This window comes from Syngnathus typhle, linkage group LG7 (genome assembly GCF_033458585.1).
Source record: "Syngnathus typhle isolate RoL2023-S1 ecotype Sweden linkage group LG7, RoL_Styp_1.0, whole genome shotgun sequence".
NCBI lineage: Eukaryota > Metazoa > Chordata > Actinopteri > Syngnathiformes > Syngnathidae > Syngnathus > Syngnathus typhle.
In genome coordinates this window covers 1,107,649-1,127,481 of record NC_083744.1, presented here as the reverse complement: position 1 = coordinate 1,127,481, position 19,833 = coordinate 1,107,649, and the positions used below count along the sequence as shown (strand labels likewise).

At 44.0% G+C, this 19,833-nt stretch overlaps 1 protein-coding gene across 3 annotated transcripts in view; it reads left to right on the top strand.

Moving 5' to 3' along the window:
* The window catches only part of coq9 (coenzyme Q9 homolog (S. cerevisiae)), a 71,813-nt gene that overhangs the window by 7,618 nt on the left and 44,362 nt on the right, over window positions 1–19,833 (top strand). For all 3 annotated transcript variants that reach the window (XM_061282512.1, XM_061282511.1, XM_061282510.1), the window contains exons 4-6: window positions 10,968–11,110; window positions 11,249–11,333; window positions 11,445–11,549. In XM_061282512.1, coding sequence (XP_061138496.1) covers window positions 10,968–11,110; window positions 11,249–11,333; window positions 11,445–11,549 — 333 coding nt within the window. The remainder of the gene's footprint in view (window positions 1–10,967; window positions 11,111–11,248; window positions 11,334–11,444; window positions 11,550–19,833) is intronic.

Here is a 19,833-nt window from a genome sequence, read left to right as displayed (position 1 = left end):
CATCTCTCTCTCCGCCCACACATCCATCCTCTCCCCAGTTACACAAGGGGTCCCCCAAGGCTCAGTTCTTGGCCCCTTCCTATTCATCTGTTACCTCTTTCCCCTTGGTAATGTCATCCGCAAACTCAATCTGGACTTCCACTGCTACGCTGATGACACCCAGATCTATATACGCACCACACCAACCCAAAACCCTCCCCTCACCCACTTTGAAACCCTCATCTCAACAATAAAAACATGGCTGACCCACAACTTTCTCAAACTCAACAGTGACAAAGCAGAGCTCCTCCTCATAGGCACTAAATCCTCCCTTAATAAAACTGGATCCATCACACTCACCATTGACTGCTCAAGCATCACTCCCTCCCCTCTGGCACGCAACCTTGGCGTTATTTTTGACCCTACACTGTCTTTCCACCCTCATGTTAGCTCAGTTGTTAAGACCTCCTACTTCCAACTCCGACGAATTGCCAAAATCCGGCACTGCCTCTCTCTCCCTGCCGCTGAATCCCTCATCCACACCTTCATCTCATCCTGGCTTGACTACTGCAACTCCCTTCTCACTGGAATCACTGCTCACTCACTCCATAGACTTCAACTAGTCCAAAACTATGCTGCCCACCTCCTTACCCACACCCGGTCCTGTGAACACATCACTCCTGTTCTCCACTCTCTTCACTGGCTCCCCATTAAGGAGCGTATCATCTTCAAGATACTCCTCCTCACCTTCAAAGCCCTTCACCACCTGGCTCCCACTTACCTTTCCGAACTCCTTGTCCCCTACTGCCCCAATCGTCCACTCCAATCCTCCAACACTTCATGTCTGACAGTCCCAAAATCTAAACTCAAATCCTTTGGTGACAGAGCCTTCTGCTGCACATCACCCCGACTCTGGAACTCTCTCCCTCAGTCTGTCTGTGACTCACTCACACTCCCCATATTTACGTCCCGTCTAAAAACTTACCTCTTCTCTCAAGCCTATGACCTCCCCTACCCATAACTGCTTTCCTCTTCTAAATTTTATCCCATTGTCTCTTCTCCTTCCCCCTCCCCTCCTGTAGGTCTTTGCCTTGTTCCCTGTAAGCGTCTTTGGGTTTTTGAAAAGCGCTATACAAATTTAATGAATTATTATTATTAATGCAAACTGCTACCGCTATAGTTGGGGAGCCTGAGGATAGTTATGCTCTTTTCGCCCCCGGGTGTCGGTCAGAACAGATGAGGGAAGATTGCTTAATTGCTTTACTGAATTATTGGCAAAAAAGTAACAGGCACTGTGGCTCATAGAGGCATACAGGCAAACTGCCAAAAGGGTATAGGCACACGTTTGGTCATAAGGATGTGAGAGCAGGTGTGTGTGTAGTGTACATGGGTGAGTCTTTGGGTGTGTGAATGTGATTCTTGTGTGTGTGATTATTGTATGATGCGAGTGAAGGGTGTGTGGTGTGTGTGTGTGAGATGTGTCTGTGTGCTTCTGCAATGCTCAACTTCTGACGTCACACAACACGAGTAGACTGCACACATCACATAACTAATTGCGCGTAACGGTTCCGCGATACTAAATAACCATAAATAAAATACTTTCGGCAACACACCAAACATAAGTCATCGAGACAACAAAATACATTTGCTGGCGACAGTTAGTTGCCGTGCTGCTCCATATCGGCTACTCGTACGATGCAAGGCAAACTTAAAGGAGTGCGCTGGAAACAACCCATACACATACATAACCCATCAAACAATACAACTACCGTTTTTTTCCGTGTATAGTGCGCCCCCATGTATAATACGCACCCTAAAAATGGCATGCTGATGCTGGAAAAAAGCCTGTACCCATGTATAATACGCACCCAATTTTTATGAATTTTTAAAAAATGTTTTTTTTTTTTGTTTTTTTTGTTTTGTTTTTTTTTAAGTCCCAATGATCGTCACACACGCAGGGAGGCAATGGGTCCCATTTTTATAGTCTTTGGTATGGTCTTAACTAGGCTGGATGTAATTTTTTTTGTTGGCGTTGATTTCTCCGACTGCCCATAAACGCACCACCGCGCTCCGTGCGCGCACGGGAAAGACGCGTGCGGACGTGAAAAAGGCAGCTCTGTATGGGAGAGACGTTGAAGAGGAATAAAAACACCCTTGGAAACCAAAACTTGCCCCTCGTCGTGACTCGGAGCCGCAACAAATGTTTCGGATTTGTGTAGGGTACATTGTGACAGACAGCAAACGAGCAGGTGATCGAGCAAGCGTCTGATACGAGAGCATTCCGGTCGCATGGAGCGTGTTTGAAGTGAACAGCAGAGAAGAAAGGAACAAGGCAAAGTGTTGTGAAATAAAATATTACCTGTAATACGGATTTAGGTAGAGAACTGAACTCTCGTTCTTTATATAGCTGACGTGTCTTGCGCATCTGTAATGGCGGCCTCCGTATAATATCCGGTTTGCGTGTGTGCACGTGTGCGTGTGTGCGCGTGTGTGCGAGAGAGAGCGAGAGAGAGAGCGCGAGAGAGAACGCTCAACCGTAGCGCGCCGCCGACCGCCCAACTGCACCGCGCTGGTCGCATTATTGTGACAGAGCCGTCGCTGAAATTTAGAAGATATTTTTAAAGTCCTGATGTACTTTCTAAAATTTAAGTGGACCTCAGTGCGCACTGCGCAGGGAGCTTAATTTGGTGCGGTCGCGCAACCGCAGCGCGCCGGGCGCTCACTGTCGCATTGCTTAAAAAGCGCCTTTGTGTTTTAGGATGAACAGCAGAGACCAAAGGAACAAGGCAGTGTTGTGAAATAAAATATTATCTGTAATACGCATTTTGTTATTTGCTGATTGAAACTGCTAATTAAACTGTGAATTGAAACTAATAGGAAGAAAACAACTCTCGCTCTTTACGTATATAGCTGACGTGTCTTGCGCAGCCGTTCTGTGCATTTTATTTCACAACACTTTGCCTTGTTCCTTTTCAAAAAAAAAAAGTGAAACCGCAATGTAGCAAGGGATTACTGTAATTTGAATTTCAAGTGACGACAGCAGCGCAATGTCGCGTCAGCAGCAGCTCGTCGAGTCAATCTTTGTCCTTTATGTAAACAACCGCCGCGCTGCTGACGCAGCGTCGCAACAACACGTGAACAGGCTAAACGATAGGTTAATAATTTTTTCCATCGATCAAATTCCTCGTCCTTTGTCAACATCGCCGCGCGTGCGCCCTGACGTCAGCCTCGTCGTTATTCCACAGATCTAGTATATAACTAGATTGTAGCGTTAACAAAGTACAAGGAAAGACGTGGGTTCCGTAAACGGCTCTTTATTTAACGAAACAAACTTACAGGCATGTGGTGAAAGACAGCTCGGTAGAGTAGGACCGGGCGTGCGTAAAAGCATTGTCCGAGCCTGTCTGGTATGGCGCCGTCCGTGAGTGGCTGCCTCCCAGCAGTGTTCTCTCTTTTCCCCTTTATTTCCTTCTTTTCTCCTTTTTCTTTTTGTCTTTTTTGTCCGTTCGGCGATGCTGGTGCCTTCTACCGCACCTCGGTATCTCTTTGGATCGGATATTTTATTATTATTTTTTTTCTTCCTGGGACCGGGATCATCGGTTGGGCCAGCGTAACTCTACGACGCCTTCCTGCTTATCCGGCCAGTGATGACCGGGTCCCTCGCCTTGCAGCCGCAACCCCTGTGGGGAGTCCGCTTCCTCATGCTTCCTCGGTCCATTCGGCGCCGTTGAACTGGACTGCCCTTACACCTGTCGATGGACCCCGTGGAGGCTATTTTGTGTGTTTTGGGGTGTTCTCTTGTATTGGGGGTGCTGGTTGGCCGCTGTTACTTTTTTTCCTTTGTCTTTTAGCTTTGATTTGCTTTGATGGCTTTTATCTTGAGCACTTTCTGACTTTCTTTGTGGCGCCGTTATGTGGCAGCCTTATGAGAGTTATTGAGTTGCGCTCATGCCGTGTGTCTTTTGTATTATTAAGATTAAGATGGCGGCGCCCCAGTCGGCTGCGGCTGCTACGGCTCTCGACGGTCCTTTCCTTTGTTGAGAGCCGTATGCGACGAAATTTCGTTTTGTGTGCACCGAGTGCTTACAAAATGACAATAAAGTCTGTCTAAGTCTAAGTCTATCCACCGCCCCTGGACGAGTCGATCTTTGTCCTTTATGTAAACAACCGCCGAGCTGCTGACGCGACGTTGCGCTGCTGACGAGCGACCGCGACGTCGCGTCGCGTTGCTGACGCGCGACCGCGACGTCGCGCCGCGCTGCTGACGGCAGCATGCCCATTTCCCGTGACTCACTCAAGATGGTGGACAGGTCTGCACGTCGTCAACCAGCTAAAGCGACCGTCTAGTGTTTCGATGTATCTCTATGAAGCCAAATCCCAAAGTAGTAGTAGAAGAAGATGGCGAGGCTGACGTCAGGGCGCACACGCGGCGATGTTGACAAAGGACGAGGAATTTGATCGATGGATTTAATGATTTAGAGTGCACAGATGGTTTGATAACATTATTGCTTATATAATAGTTATTTGATATATAATTTATATATCGTTATATGGGCCTGTGGAATATTTTGAAGTGCAAGAGCCGTCAGCGGCGCGCACGCATTGTTGACAATGGACGATTGATGGATTTAATGAATTGGAGTGACGCAGATGGTTTTCTTAACGTGTTATTTATGTAATAGTTTTTTCAGCTCTTAGTTTGTGTTTATGTCACGTTAGCATAGCTACCGTTTAGCCTGTTGTTGCGCGTTCATGACTGTTCTTGGTGTTGGATTTTGTCCAATAAATTGCCCCCCAAAATGCGACTTATACTCCGGAGCGACTTATATATGTTTTTTTTCGCTTTTTTGGGCATTTTATGGCTGGTGCGACTTATACTCCGGTGCGACTTTTAGTCATAAAATTACGGTATATTGTCATATAAAGCAGTTAATCAAATGTCAGATTTTTATGTTTTGATTGGCGAATATAAAAAAAAGGAGTGAAACACCAGACAAGTTATAACTTAAATGTTTATTAAAATAATAATAATAATAATTAAAGTACATCTCAAACCAGCAATCTAATATGAAACTGCAGTCAATATATTGGATAACAATATTTAGGCATATATATGCATACATGTTATTTAAAACTTACTATAAGTAAATCGTAAATCTACATTCTGGTTTACATAGTTCACGCCAGGAGACGCAACACGTCCACTGACTGATCCGTTGATGCACAGGAAGGCAGTTCACTCATTGACTCGTTCGCGAACGGGAAAGCCAGGATTCCTTTCCTCACTGATCCGTTCTCGCGGTGAACTAGAAATGTGAATCACTCACCGAGTGATTCACTCACCGAGTGATTCGTTCACTCACAGATTTGTTCGTTGTTGAACGGGAAATGCAATTCACGACTCGTTCGTGAACGGGAAGTTACGTCACTGACTCGTAAAGTCCCGCCTCCATCTAACGCTCACTGCTGATTGGTCTGCACGAGTGAGTGACAGACAGCATTGCTGCTAAAACCATTTACATCCGACACACGTTATGCCGACATTGATGTTTTAATTTTGTATTTGTTGGCTTGTAGTTGATGGTGTTAATAGACCAAATGTGTTTGTGTTTTAATAAAAAGCTGAAAAAAAACCATTATGCTGACATTTGTTATTTTGGGGGGCACCAACTCATAACGTAAAACACATATACATATTGTCATATAAAGCTGTTAACCAAATGTCTGATGTTTTAATAGGCGAGTATAAAAACAAGGAATAAAAAAAACTAGATAAGTTTTAACATAAATGTTTATTAAAAATAATAATAATAATAATAAATTCACGACTCGTTCGTGAACGGGAAGTATCGTCACTGACTCGTAAAGACACTCTTAAAGCAATGCGACAGTGAGCGCCCGGCGCGCTGCGGTTGCGCGATCGGACCAAATTAAGCTCCCTGCGCACTGAGGTCCACTTAAATTTTGGAGTTTAAAAATATTTTTTAAATTTCAGCGACGACTCTGTCACAATAATGCAACCTGCGCGGTGCAGTTGCGCGGTGCAGTTGCGCGGTCGGCGGCGCGCTACGGTTGCGCGTTTGGCGTTGCACTGCAGTTGCGCGATCTGACAAAAATGCACAAATGAAATAATGCTTAAAAAAGGCGTTTTTTTAGTCTTCGAACGGATTAAATTTTTTTCCATTATCTGTAAAGGGAAAAGTAGATTCGGAATTCGACTGATTCACTTCTCGAAGCGCCTTCTGGAACGGATTGTGGTCGAAAACCGAGGTTTGACTTTACTTTGTTAATGTTTGTAAAACATTGAAAATATTATTTTTATTTGTGGATGTTCATTCATGTATTTAATTATTGATTCATACTGCTGGGAACTGAATTTCCCGCCGGGGATCAATAAAGTGTCTGTCTGTCTGTCTGTCCTCTCGGAGGGAATTGAGCCTTTTCTATTGCGTATCCTTCCCTCTGGAATAACCTGTTAGGCAAGGCTCCCCCCCTCGCTCTCCATTGTCCATTTTTTAAACTCGTTTGAAGATCCATTTTTATTCTTTCTAATTTGACTGAGTTTCTACAGTTACTGTTAGCCCACTGTTTATTAAATTCAGTTCCAATTTACTGTTTTCACTACGTATCTTTGTGGTTGTCTGTGTGGTTGTCCTATATGTGAAGCGCATTGTTATAGCTGCAGCTGTTGTAAAACACGCTAAAATACTGTCAATTAATTTGTATTGTGTTGTGTATATTGCATTTGAATGGCATGGCTTGGCAGCAGTACGCTAGGACTCTTGCTACCTTAAAATTATTTTTTGTGCGTTTGTCAAATCTCATGTTCAACTTTGATTGGCTGTTACATCTGTGACTTTGCTGCAACGTACACTGGCTTCACAACCAGTAGCAGACCATCACCCACTCAGAATAAGTAGCCGAACCCCACACACTTGGCTTCAGTAAATTTGAATTTGGTGTGCGGCGGGCTATAGGGCTGGGTACTTTTCACCTTTGAAGAGGGTCTGTTCCGATTTTTGGTACTTGGTAATTGATACCGGGACTCAAGGTACCAAATTTTGGTACTTGTGGTAGTAAATATTAATATCTTCAACAATAAAATAAAAAAATATATTTGATAAATTATATAAATAAATATAAATTCTTATTTAAATTTTAAGTTTAAATTGACTAAAACCAAATATGAAATTAAACCAAATGAGCCAGAGGACACAGTAAAAATGAATTTACTTGACACAGTATGAATTTGAATGTATCCGACACAGTATGTAATCCTGTAATGTAAAGGTCACAAGATTTTACGACTTGTGAAAATATGAATTTGGCCACCGTATTGTAAGTATTGGTGTAAAGCACACTGTGCATTATGTACAGGTAAGTTCTAGCAATGGTGATGCTGCACACCTTCCGGCATGATTTAATTTTGTAGGAAAGGACCAGTTAGTGTCGGTGGAGGCGAGCAACGCGTCTCCTCTTTAGTCCGCACTGATTGATAAGGATGTCACCAGTCGCAGTGCACCGCTGGCACCGTGGCGTCCACTGCTCAACGCCCGGCTGAGGCATGCTAGAAAGTGCAAGGTTTCATTGCTACAATCTACTTCATGAAGTATATATTTGTTTGGCTTGGCAGCAGGCAAATCTCCCTTGCTTCCAAACTTGGAAATGTACTTCTAGCCAGGGCTGTGGACTCGGTCGGATTTTTGCACCGAGTCCGAGTCCGGCCTCTTGACCATGAGTCCGAGTCCGGCTGTCCATTTTTTCTGTTAATTCATGTGACTGCTTAGTCTTTATTCAAGGCTAATTTAGATCAAAATCCAAATAATTACAACAGTTTTGTGATGGCTTTGTCTTTATTAAACATATAAACGAATACAATAAACAGATACTTTCAAGTTTTAATCATTAATTACACCATCATAGCTCAGACATTTATCTAAACACAAATAATTAGTGACGACCCCTTATTTGGAAAGCGAAAAACCCATGTCGTACGGCGTCAGCACTATGTTGTTTTCAATAAAAACATGAAGAACTCACGTTTGCGTCAGCCAATTTTAATTTTTATAAAGGATTATTCTCATTTGATGCCTTTAAATTCATCCGCGTTCTGCCATTGAAGCGGGGTGCATTCAAAGATCAGTCGTACAGACGGAACACTCATTCACTTCACCAAAACGCAACAATATAATTACGTGAGCTCTTTGCATAAACCTCGATGCAAAGAAACTCTTCTTTTTGGGTACAGACTACAAGGAGTATATATTACAAAGGAGACTTTATACTTAATTGTGATCATCATTCATCCATCCATCCATTTTATTTTATTACTCAGGTATTTTCAAAGCAGATTAATATTGTTGCATTTATGAATTTGCTTTAACATGACAGCGCAATATAATTAAAAGCTGACACGATAGCAATGTCAAACGTGTTCATTTAAGAAAAAGCCACACACGTTTTGTGATCAAATCTTTCATAACGAGAATGATTTGAGTGAATTGATTTTACAATTTTTATCCCCCCTCCCCACCATCTGTCACTTTGCTTGGGACAAAAGGAGCCTTCAGAACTGAAATTTCTTCTCAATTATTCATTCAAATCAATTCACTCAGATCATTCTCGATATGAAAGATTTGATCACAAAACGTTTCCGTCTGTACGACTGGTCTTTGAATGCACCCCGCTTCAATGGCAGAACGCGGATGAATTTAAAGACATCAAATGAGAATAATCCTTTATAAAAATTAAAATTGACTGACGCAGACGTGAGTTCTTCATGTTTTTATTGAAAACAACATAGTGCTGACGCCGTACGACATCGGTTTTTCGCGATAATTCGGTATAATTCGAGGTAGTCCACCCTCACCCAAAGTTAAGATTTCATGGGAATATTATTGTCATAATTGTCTGGACCATATATGATACCGTTTTTTTCCGTGTATAGTGCGCAAAATTTAACTAATTTATTGTCCTAAAATCTGGGGTGCGTATTATACATGGGTACAAAAAAAAATTTTTTTTAATTTTTTTTTTTTAAATTTGTTTTTTTTTTTTTTTTTAAAGAAAGTCATGGTACAACAAAACCAACAACAGAACTGACCGACAAAGTCGTGGAACAAAAAGACAGGGTGACATTACCAAAGACAGGAACAGAATGACAGTAACACATGCAATGATCCAACGGTGAGCGAGGGGCAGACAGGACTTAAATACAAAACACGTTACATCGATTGAGGTGACACAGGAAGAGAGGGGCGACGCGAACAGAAACTATGGCAACCTAGACACATAGCAAAACTGGGGACGAGACATGACAAATCTCCCCCGAAATAAAACTCACCTTTCTTCTTGTTTGTTGTCAATCGCGCATCGCATTCAGCCATCTTGCCCAACACACTTAGTCAAAAAAATCCATAATTGACGACACACATCGTTTGATGCGATGGTGCAATCCTTGATGGTGTGTTATTGTCAAATATTGTTTGTTTTTAATCTCCATCGCGGACCGGACGTCATACGGAGGCCGCCATTACAGATGCGCAGAACGTATGCGCAAGACACGTCAGCTATATTAAGAGCAAGATATGTTTTCTTCCTATTAGTTTCAATTCACAGTTTAATTAGCAGTTTCAATCAGCAAATAACAAAATGCGTATTACAGGTAATATTTTATTTCACAACACTTTGCCTTGTTCCTTTCGTCTCTGCTGTTCACTTCAAACACGCTCCATACGACCGCAATGCTCTTGTATCAGACGCTCGCTCGATCACCTGCTAGTTTGCTGTCTGTCACAATGTACCCTACACAAATCCGAAACATTTGTTGCGGCTCCGAGTCACGACGAGGGGCAAGTTTTGGTTTCCAAGGGTGTTTTTATTCCTCTTCAACGTCTCTCCCATACAGAGCCGCCTTTTTCACGTCCGCAGCCCATGCGCGCACGGAGCGCGGTGGTGCGTTTAGGGGCAGTCGGAGAAATCAACGCCAACAAAAAAAATTACATCCAGCCTAGTTAAGACCATACCAAAGACTATAAAAATGGGACCCATTGCCTCCCTGCGTGTGTGACGATCATTGGGACTTAAAAAATAAATAAATAAATAAATAAATAAAAATTTAAAAAAATTCATAAAAATTGGGTGCGTATTATACATGGGTACAAGCTTTTTCCCAGCATCAGCATGCCATTCTTAGGGTGCGTACTATACATGGGGGCGCACTATACACGGAAAAAAACGGTAATTGTTTAATGGTAGTTATTGATAGATCTTGAAGATGTCAAGTTATAGGTGCATAAGACTATGTTGTTCATGCATATAGCACGTTCATTGTAAGAGGGGAAGAGATGTTGTGTATTTTGGGCTAACTCGAATTCCGTAGTAGAAAAAGCTCGGAAGTGGGATTGGCATTCTGTGTTGTTGTGGTACGCCCTGTGAACGCACTGTGAGTAAGGAATAAAGCAGTTATCATTCACGTCGTTGTCCGACCTATTCTTGCTATCTAAGAACCTGGAAAATAGTGCTGACTGTAACCTGACACTCTCTTGCTGCGTCTTGCCTCTTTTTTTTATTGTCGGACTCGGTGGACTCGGTCAAAATCAGCACCGAGTCCGAGTCCGGCAAAAATGACCGAGTCCGACCGAGTCCCCAAGTCCGAACCGAGTCCACAGCCCTGCTTCTAGCATTTGTGAAGGCCTGCATGAGTGGGTGATGGATGTTATTACGCTGGTATGGATACACTGTTATGTGTGCCATGGGAACTTGACGACTCTTTTACTCTCGCACAGTCATAATGTATTAAGATGTTCTTCAGAACTGAAACACGGCACCGTTTGATTTCGCATGAATCCATGCCTGTTAGTACAGACATAAATTGGTCCATTCCAATACCATCTGTTTCACACTCCTAGGCTTATAATGATTTAGCAAGATTCATAAATAATCATGTTGAACTGCACTGCCTGTGTCTGTGTCTGTATTGGTACTAGACATTAGGCCTCTCATCTGCTTCCATTGGTATGTTCTACAATGGAGCTGGAGACCTGGTCCTCCATTTCATTGCTCAGTGTAATTCACAACTGGGAGAGACACTAGCTGAACAACAGAAGCAGGTCCAGTTGGGCCAAGAAGAGTAAGTGCATGAAACAACACACACACACACACGCACACACAAAAATCTATAATGATGTTCAAATGTAGTATTGTAATAATATAACAATGTAATAACTTTGGGTCAAAAATACAGATATATTTGATGACTATCTTGCAGACCAAAGAAGACTACTGACTTTCTAAGAGAAGCTATTGAGACTAGACTGAGGATGCACATCACCTACATAGAAACATGGCCACAGGTAAGGTGCGTGTAATGACGTGTCGCAGCATGAGTAAGCATAAGACCAGTGCACCTTTCTAATCAGAATTTTAGACCAATACAAAAAACAAAACTATTGCTCTCTTCTTAGGCGATGAGCATTCTTCTTCTGCCTTACAACATCCCAAAAAGTCTGGAACACCTTGCTACTCTTGTGGATGACATCTGGTACTATAATGGAGACAGATCTACAGATGTGAGTGGGTCTGAGCTTATGCATTGCTCTCGAACCTTTATATACCCGCTTGCTCCCCCTTGTTTTTGGGTACTTGCATGTATTAATTAATTAATTTAGTTATTTTTATCCCACAAAGAATTATGTTTCATATTTTTCATTTATATGAAGCACCTTATCAAAAGTGTCTGTTTTTGTCACGGATGGAATGGAGCAGGGCGAACAAGTGCAGCTTGGACCAGGGTTTGTTGGAGGAACTTAAAAGACAGACTCGGCAGACTGACATGACTTAACCAAACGATAACATGACTGACGGACTAACCGAAACAGACTTGAAAACGACAGGAACCAAAAAGACATGAAGCGTGACGACAACAAGAATGATCGGACGGGGAGTGAGTGGCAGACAGGACTTTGGTGATCTAACCCCCCAATTCCAACCCTTAATGATGAGTGCCAAGCAGGGAGCCAATGGGTCCCATTTTTATAGTCTTTGGTATGACCCGGCCTGGGTTTGAACCCACAACCTTCCAGTCTCAGGGCGGACACTCTACCACAAGGCCACTCCCCTCCCTGAAGGGCATTTACACCTCCCATCTCACCCGCAAGGCGACCACGATTGTGAGTGATGTGAGTCATCCCGCTCACTCTTTGTTCGATCTTCTGCCCTCTGGGAAGAGGTACAGGAGCCTGCGCTCTCGCACCACCACTCACCAACAGCTTCATTCTCCAGGCTGTTAGGATCCTGAACTCTCTCCCCCCCTTCTGCGTAGCGTCCTGTACTTTTGCGCTATATTCTGACTGTCTGCTGCATGCACACTTGCTCCATTTTTGCTCCTCTTATTTATTGTGTTATTTATTTATTTATTTATTTATTTATTCATCACTTATATATTCATTGTTTGTGCCTTCTTGTTTTTATTTTTTTGTGTTGTTTACTTGTATGTATATTGTGTACTATGTTTTGTCACCGTGGGAACGTTATTTCGATCTCTTTGTGTGTCTTGGCATGTGAAGAAATTGACAATAAAGCAGACTTTGACTTTGACTTAAATACACGACAGGTAACAAGAGGCAGGTGAGAATGATCACACTTCATCATGGGCACACAGGACTGGAGGGGCGAGCACATAGGCACACGGACAGAAACTAAGACAATATGCACATAATAAGCCAACCGGGGACGAGACGTGACAGTTTTGAGGTTTTAACAACAAAAAACTGCATATTCTGACGAGGTAAAATAATGTATAAAAAGAGAACTAGTTTGTTCTGTTGCACTTTGTTTATGATACAATTAAACATAAACACAAAGAGCTGAGAACGGGCCTGACGTAACATTCAGAGTTATTCAAATAACTATTACATAAATAACACGTTTATAAAACCATCTGTGTCAGTCCAATTCATTAAATCCATCGATTGTCCTTTATGTCAACAATACCGGTCGGGTGCGCGCCGCTGACGGCAGTTTGACTTCAAAATATTCCACAGGCCCATATAACAATATATAAATTATATATCAAATAACTATTACCGTAATTTTCGGACCATGAGTCGCTCAGGAGTATAAGTCGCATTTTGGGGGGCAATTTATTCAACAAAATTCAACACCAAGAACAGGCATGAACGAGCAATAACAGGCTAAACGATACGGTATGCTAACGTGACAAACACAAACGAGTAGCTGAGAACGGGCCTGACGTAACATTCAGTTATTTAAAAAAAAACTATTACCGTATTTTCCGCCCTAAAAGGCGCACCTAAAAACCAAAATTTTTATCAAAAGTCAACAGTGCGCCTTATAGTCCGGTGCGCCTTATATATGGATCAAGTGATGAATTTGTTGATCCATACTGGTTGTAAACAGTGCTCTGCCAAAATGTTTTAGTACGTTTTAGTACGACTAGTAAATTACAAGGTCGCATCGCTTCCCAACATTACGGTAACTGTAGTCAGGGGGCGTCACCGAATAGCTGTTGTACCCGCGAGGCTATTTCATGTCAAAATAGGCTGCTCCGTTAATGTTTCGAGTAAATCTACGGATCGATATGGAAGGGAAACATAGGTAAGTAGTACCAATGCGTTAGATCGAACTTTAGTCAGTTCTGATCATTTTATAGGAGCTCGTTTGAGAAACGCGATTGTTTACACTTTGCTGAGGCTCATGGGAGAATGCGAGCTGAGGGTCATGGGTTTTTGCGGATGGCTAATGCTATAACGATAGCTGCTATACGCGCGAGGCTATTTCATGTCAAAATAGGCTGCTCTGTTCATGTTTCGAGTAAATCTACGGATCGATATGGAAGGGAAACATAGGTAAGTAGTACCAATGCGTTAGATCGAACTTTAGTCAGTTCTGATCCTTTTATAGGAGCTCGTTTGAGAAACGCGATTGTTTACACTTTGCTGAGGCTCATGGGAGATTGCGAGCTGAGGGTCATGGGTTTTTGCGGATGGCTAATGCTATAACGATAGCTGCTATACACGCGAGGCTATTTCATGTCAAAATAGGCTGCTCTGTTCATGTTTCGAGTAAATCTACGGATCGATATGGAAGGGAAACATAGGTAAGTAGTACCAATGCGTTAGATCGAACTTTAGTCAGTTCTGATCATTTTATAGGAGCTCGTTTGAGAAACGCGATTGCTTACACTTTGCTGAGGCTCATGGGAGATTGTGAGCTGAGGGTCATGGGTTTTTGCGGATGGCTAATGCTATAACGATAGCTGCTATACGCGCAAGGCTATTTCATGTCAAAATAGGCTGCTCTGTTCATGTTTCGAGTAAATCTACGGATCGATATGGAAGGGAAACATAGGTAAGTAGTACCAATGCGTTAGATCGAACTTTAGTCAGTTCTGATCATTTTATAGGAGCTCGTTTGAGAAACACGATTGTTTACACTTTGCTGAGGCTCATGGGAGATTGCGAGCTGAGGCTCATAGGAAATTGCGGATGGTTAATGCTATAACGATAGCTGCTATACGCGCGAGGCTATTTCATGTCAAAATAGGCTGCTCTGTTAATGTTTCGAGTAAATCTACGGATCGATATGGAAGGGAAACATAGGTAAGTAGTACCAATATGTAGATTGAACTTTAGTCAGTTCCAATCATTTTATAGGAGATTGTTTGAGAAACGCGATTGTTTACAGAGGGCTCGTTGGTTATTGGCTAGTGGGTGCATACCGCAACCCTAGTCAACCTCAGTTTGTTGCAGTAAAGCTTCTATTTTATGCGCCTTATAGTCCGGTGCGCCTTATATATGGACAAAGTTTTAAAATGGGCCGTTCATTGAAGGTGCGCCTTATACCCCGGTGCGCCTAATAGGGCGGAAAATACAGTACATAAATAACACGTTAATAAAACCATCTGTGTCACTCCCAATTCATTAAATCCATCGATCGTCCTTTGTCAAAAATGGGTGCGCGCCGCTGACGGCGCTTGCACTTCAAAGTATTCCACAGGCCCATATAACGATATATAAATTAGATATCAAATAACTATTATATAAGCAAAAATATTATCAAACCATCTGTGTCACTCCAATTCATTAAATCCATCGATCGTCCTTTGTCAACAATGCCGTGTGCTGCGCCGCAGTGCAAATTATTCCACAGGCTCATACAACGATATATAAACTATATTTTAAATAACTATCACATAAACAATATTATCAAACCATTTGTGTCACTCCAAATCATTAAATCCATCAATCAAATTTCTCATCTTTTATCGATTGTCCTTTGTCAACAATGCCGTGTGCCGCGCCGCAGTTCAAATTATTCCACAGGCCCATACGATATACAGTGCCTTGCGAAAGTATTCGACCCCCTTGAATCTTTCAACATTTTGCCACATTTGGAGCTTCAGTCAAGAATCAACAAGTGGGACACAATCGTGAAGTGGAACAAAATTTATTGGATAATTTAAACTTTTTTAACAAATAAAAAACTGAAAAGTAGGCGTGCAATATTATTCGGCCCCTTTACTTTCAGTGCAGCAGACTCACTCCAGAAGTTCAGTGAGGATCTTTGAATGATCCAATGTTGTCCTAAATGACTGATGATGATAACTAGAATGCACGTGTGTGTAGTCAAGTCTCCGTATAAATGCACCTGCTCTTTGAAAGTCTCAGCGTTCTATTTAAAGCGCATAGAGAATCATGAAATCAAAGGAACACACCAGGCAGGTCCGAGATACTGTTGTGAAGTTTAAAGCCGGATTTGGATACAAAAAGATTTCCCAAGCTTTATACATCTCAAGGAGCACTGTGCAAGCAATTATATTGAAATGGAAGGAGTATCAGACCACTGCAAATCTACCAAAACCCAGCCGTCCCTCCAAACTTTCATCTCAAACAAGGAGAAGACTGATCAGAGATGCAGCCAAGAGGCCCATGATCACTCTGGATGAATTGCAGATAACTACAGCTGACGTGGGAGAGTCTGTCCATAGGACAACAATCAGTCGTGCACTGCACAAATCTGGCCTTTATTGAAGAGTGACAAGAAGAAAGCCATTTCTCAAAGATATCCATAAAAAGTCTCGTTTAAAGTTTGCCACAAGCCACCTGGGAGACACACCAAACATGTGGAAGAAGGTGCTCTGGTCAGATGAAACCAAAATCGAACTTTTTGGCCACAATGCAAAATGATATGTTTGGCGTAAAAGCAACACAGCTCATTACCCTGACCGGGACATTGTACAAGGGGGGAAATCTCGTGGAGGTGGAATGTGCGTCTACATCCGTGACGCATGGTGCCGGGACTCTGTAGTGGTATGCAAGCACTGCTCGCCACTGGCGGAGTTCGTGATCATTAAGTGCCATCCTTTTTACCTGCCAAGGGAATTTACCGCGATTCTGCTAGTCGCGGTTTACATCCCGCCTTCCAACATCGAAGGCGACAGGATCGCGGCTCTTAGTGAACTGTACCAGGCTGTCAGTGAACAGGAGACAGCGCACCCTGACGGTTTCACCATCTTCGCTGGGGATTTTAATCATGCTAACCTGAAGTCTGTTTTTCCGAGGCTTCACCAGCATGTTAATTTTCCTACGCGTGGCGACAGCTTCCTGGACCGGGTCTACTCTTCGCATAAAGGAGCTTTCAAAGCCGCCCCCTCCCCCATCTTGGACTTTCTGACCATATCACTGTTATGCTTTTGCCCGCATACAGACAAATGGTGAGAGCGTCCAGGCCGGTTCGCAAGCAGGTACGGGTGTGGCCTGAGGGTGCCTCTGATGCACTGCGTGACTGCTTTGGCTCTACTGACTGGGACATGTTTAGGAGGGCTGCCACTTGCGACGATCGGACAGACATTGAGGAGTATACTGACTCTGTTTCCTCCTACATCAGGAAGTGCATTGATGATGTGACTCTCTCAAAATCCATCGTCACTCGGGCTAACCGGAAGCCATGGCTGACAGGGGCTGTCTTCAGGCTGCTGAGGGCCAGGGACAAAGCCTTTAGAGCAGGGGATGAGGCTGGCTTGAGGACTGCGAGGGCCGGCCTGTCCCGGGGCATCAAAGAAGCAAGGAGGGCGTTCTCGTACAAAATTGCCGCCCACTTCAAGGACAGCAGGGACGCACGGAGCCTTTGGCAGGGCATTCAGACCATCACGGATTACAAGCCCGCGCCGCAGAGCTGTGAAGGCGACGTCCGTCTGCTCAATGACCTCAACCGCTTCTTTGCTCGCTTCGACGCTCAGAACAGCACTTGCCCGCTGAAGGCCACTCCCCCTTCACACGAGCTGCCCCTGTGCCTCTCCGCCGACAGCGTGAGGAGGGCGCTTGCCGCTATCAACATCCGTAAGGCGGCGGGCCCTGACAACATCCCGGGTCGGGCGCTGAAGGACTGCGCTGGTGAATTGACGGATGTCTTCACGGACATCTTTAACACTTCCCTGCAGCAGGCCATCGTCCCATCGTGCTTCAAAGCTGCCACCATCGTACCTGTGCCGAAGAAGCCCGCTCCGTCCTGCTTCAATGACTACCGCCCCGTGGCACTTACGCCCATCATCATGAAGTGCTTTGAGCGGCTTGTCATGGAGCACATCCGATCTGTTCTCCCCCCCACCATTGACCCCTTCCAGTTTGCGTACCGAGCCAAACGGTCTTCTGAGGATGCCATCTGCTCTGCCCTCCACTCGGCCCTCACCCACCTGGAGAGGAGGGACTCGTATGTGAGATTGCTGTTTGTGGACTTCAGTTCTGCCTTCAACACCATTGTGCCACAACGCCTCATCAGCAAACTTGACGCGCTGGGCCTCAGTACCTACCTCTGCAACTGGCTACTGGACTTCCTCTGTCAGAGGCCACAGGTAGTACGTGTTGGCGACAAGATCTCCGCCAGCATCACGCTGAGCACGGGGGCCCCCCAAGGCTGCGTGCTCAGTCCGCTGCTCTTCACCCTCCTGACGCATGACTGCACTGCAACCTACAGCGACAACCGTATAGTGAAGTTTGCTGACGACACGACTCTGGTGGGTCTCATCACCAAGGGAGACGAGACTAAATACAGGCTGGAGGTTAACCTTCTGACCACGTGGTGCAGGGACAACAACCTCCTGCTGAACGTCGACAAGACCAAGGAGATTGTTGTGGACTTCCGGAAGGGTCACACCCAACACCTGCCGCTGACCATCGACGGTGCTGTGGTGGAGAGAGTGAGCAGCGCCAAGTTCCTGGGGGTGCACATCAGTGAGGATCTCTCCTGGTCCACCAACACCGCATCACTGGCAAAGAAAGCCCAGCGCCGCCTGTACTTCCTGCGGAAACTCAGGCGAGCGAGCGCTCCTCCGGCCGTCATGGAGAGCGTCCTCTCCAGCTGTATTGCTGTTTGGGGTGGCGGCTGCACTGACTACAACTTGAAGGCCCTGCAGCGCATAGTGAACACGGCTGGTAAGATTGCTGGTGCTTCGCTCCCCTCCTTGAAGGACATTTACACCTCCCGTCTCACCCGCAAGGCGACCACGATTGTGAGTGATGTGAGTCACCCCGCTCACTCCTTGTTCGAGCTTCTGCCCTCTGGAAAGAGGTACAGAAGCCTGCGCTCCCGCACCACCAGACTCTCAAACAGCTTCATACTCCAGGCTGTTAGGATCCTGAACTCGCTTCCCCGTTCTGCGTAGCGTCCTGTACTTTTACTGTCGGTACTGTCTGTATGCACACTGGCTCTTATTTGTTGTGTTATCTGATTATTTATTATTACTCTTATTATTTATTGTTTGTGCTTTTTTGTTTATGATGTTTTTTACTTTTGTGCTATGCTTGCTGGCTCCGTTTTGCTCCTCTTATTTATTGTGTTATCTGTTTATTTAGTATTTATTCATCACTCTTACTATTGATTGTTTGAATTTTGTCCTTCTTGTTTTTGTATTGTGTCGCGTACTTGTATGTCTATCATGTTATGTGTCTCGTCACCGTGGGATAGAGAAAAACGTAATTTCGGTCTCTTTGTGTGTTGTGACATGTGGAGAGATTGACAATAAAGCTGACTTTGACTTTGACTTTGACACCATCCCCACTGTCAAACATGGTGGTGGCAGCATCATGGTTTGGGGCTGCTTTTCTTCAGCAGGGACAGGGAAGATGGCTAAAATTGATGGGAAGATGGATTGAGCCAAATACAGGACCATTCTGGAAGAAAACCTGTTGGAGTCTGCAAAAGACCTGAGACTGGGACGGAGATTTATCTTCCAACAGGACAATGATCCAAAACATAAAGCCAAATCTACAATGGAATGGTTCACAAATAGACGTATCCAGGTGTTAGAATGGCCAAGTCAAAGTCCAGACCTGAATCCAATCGAGAATCTGTGGAAAGAGCTGAAGACTGCTGTTCACAAATGCTCTCCATCCAACCTCACTGAGCCCGAGCTGTTTTGCAAAGAAGATGTCAGGTTTAATTCACTGACTGAATAACTATTAAGAGAAGAGCAACAGCAAACAAACCACAAGTGAGACAGAATATTAAGTCTTTTCTCAGGAGGAGTGCAGTACAGATAGCTTACAACAATCTCACTACACTAAATATCTGTATGCACTCCCGCTCTTTTTATTTGGATTTGCCCTAAACACAATCGTGAGACAAAAGCCCCTAAAGGAAGGGGGAAAGCACGTGGGCTTTGCCTCGTAAGCAAAAAATCACAAGGTGTTAGGCTGATAAGAACATGTGGGAAAAGGAGTTTTGAGTTGAGAAGAGAAAGCCCTTGACCTCTTGTCAAAACATAGCAAGGGCTGTTTTACGACATTGTGTAGGATGTGACAAGCTATGTTATTTATTACTGGATACGCACCAACA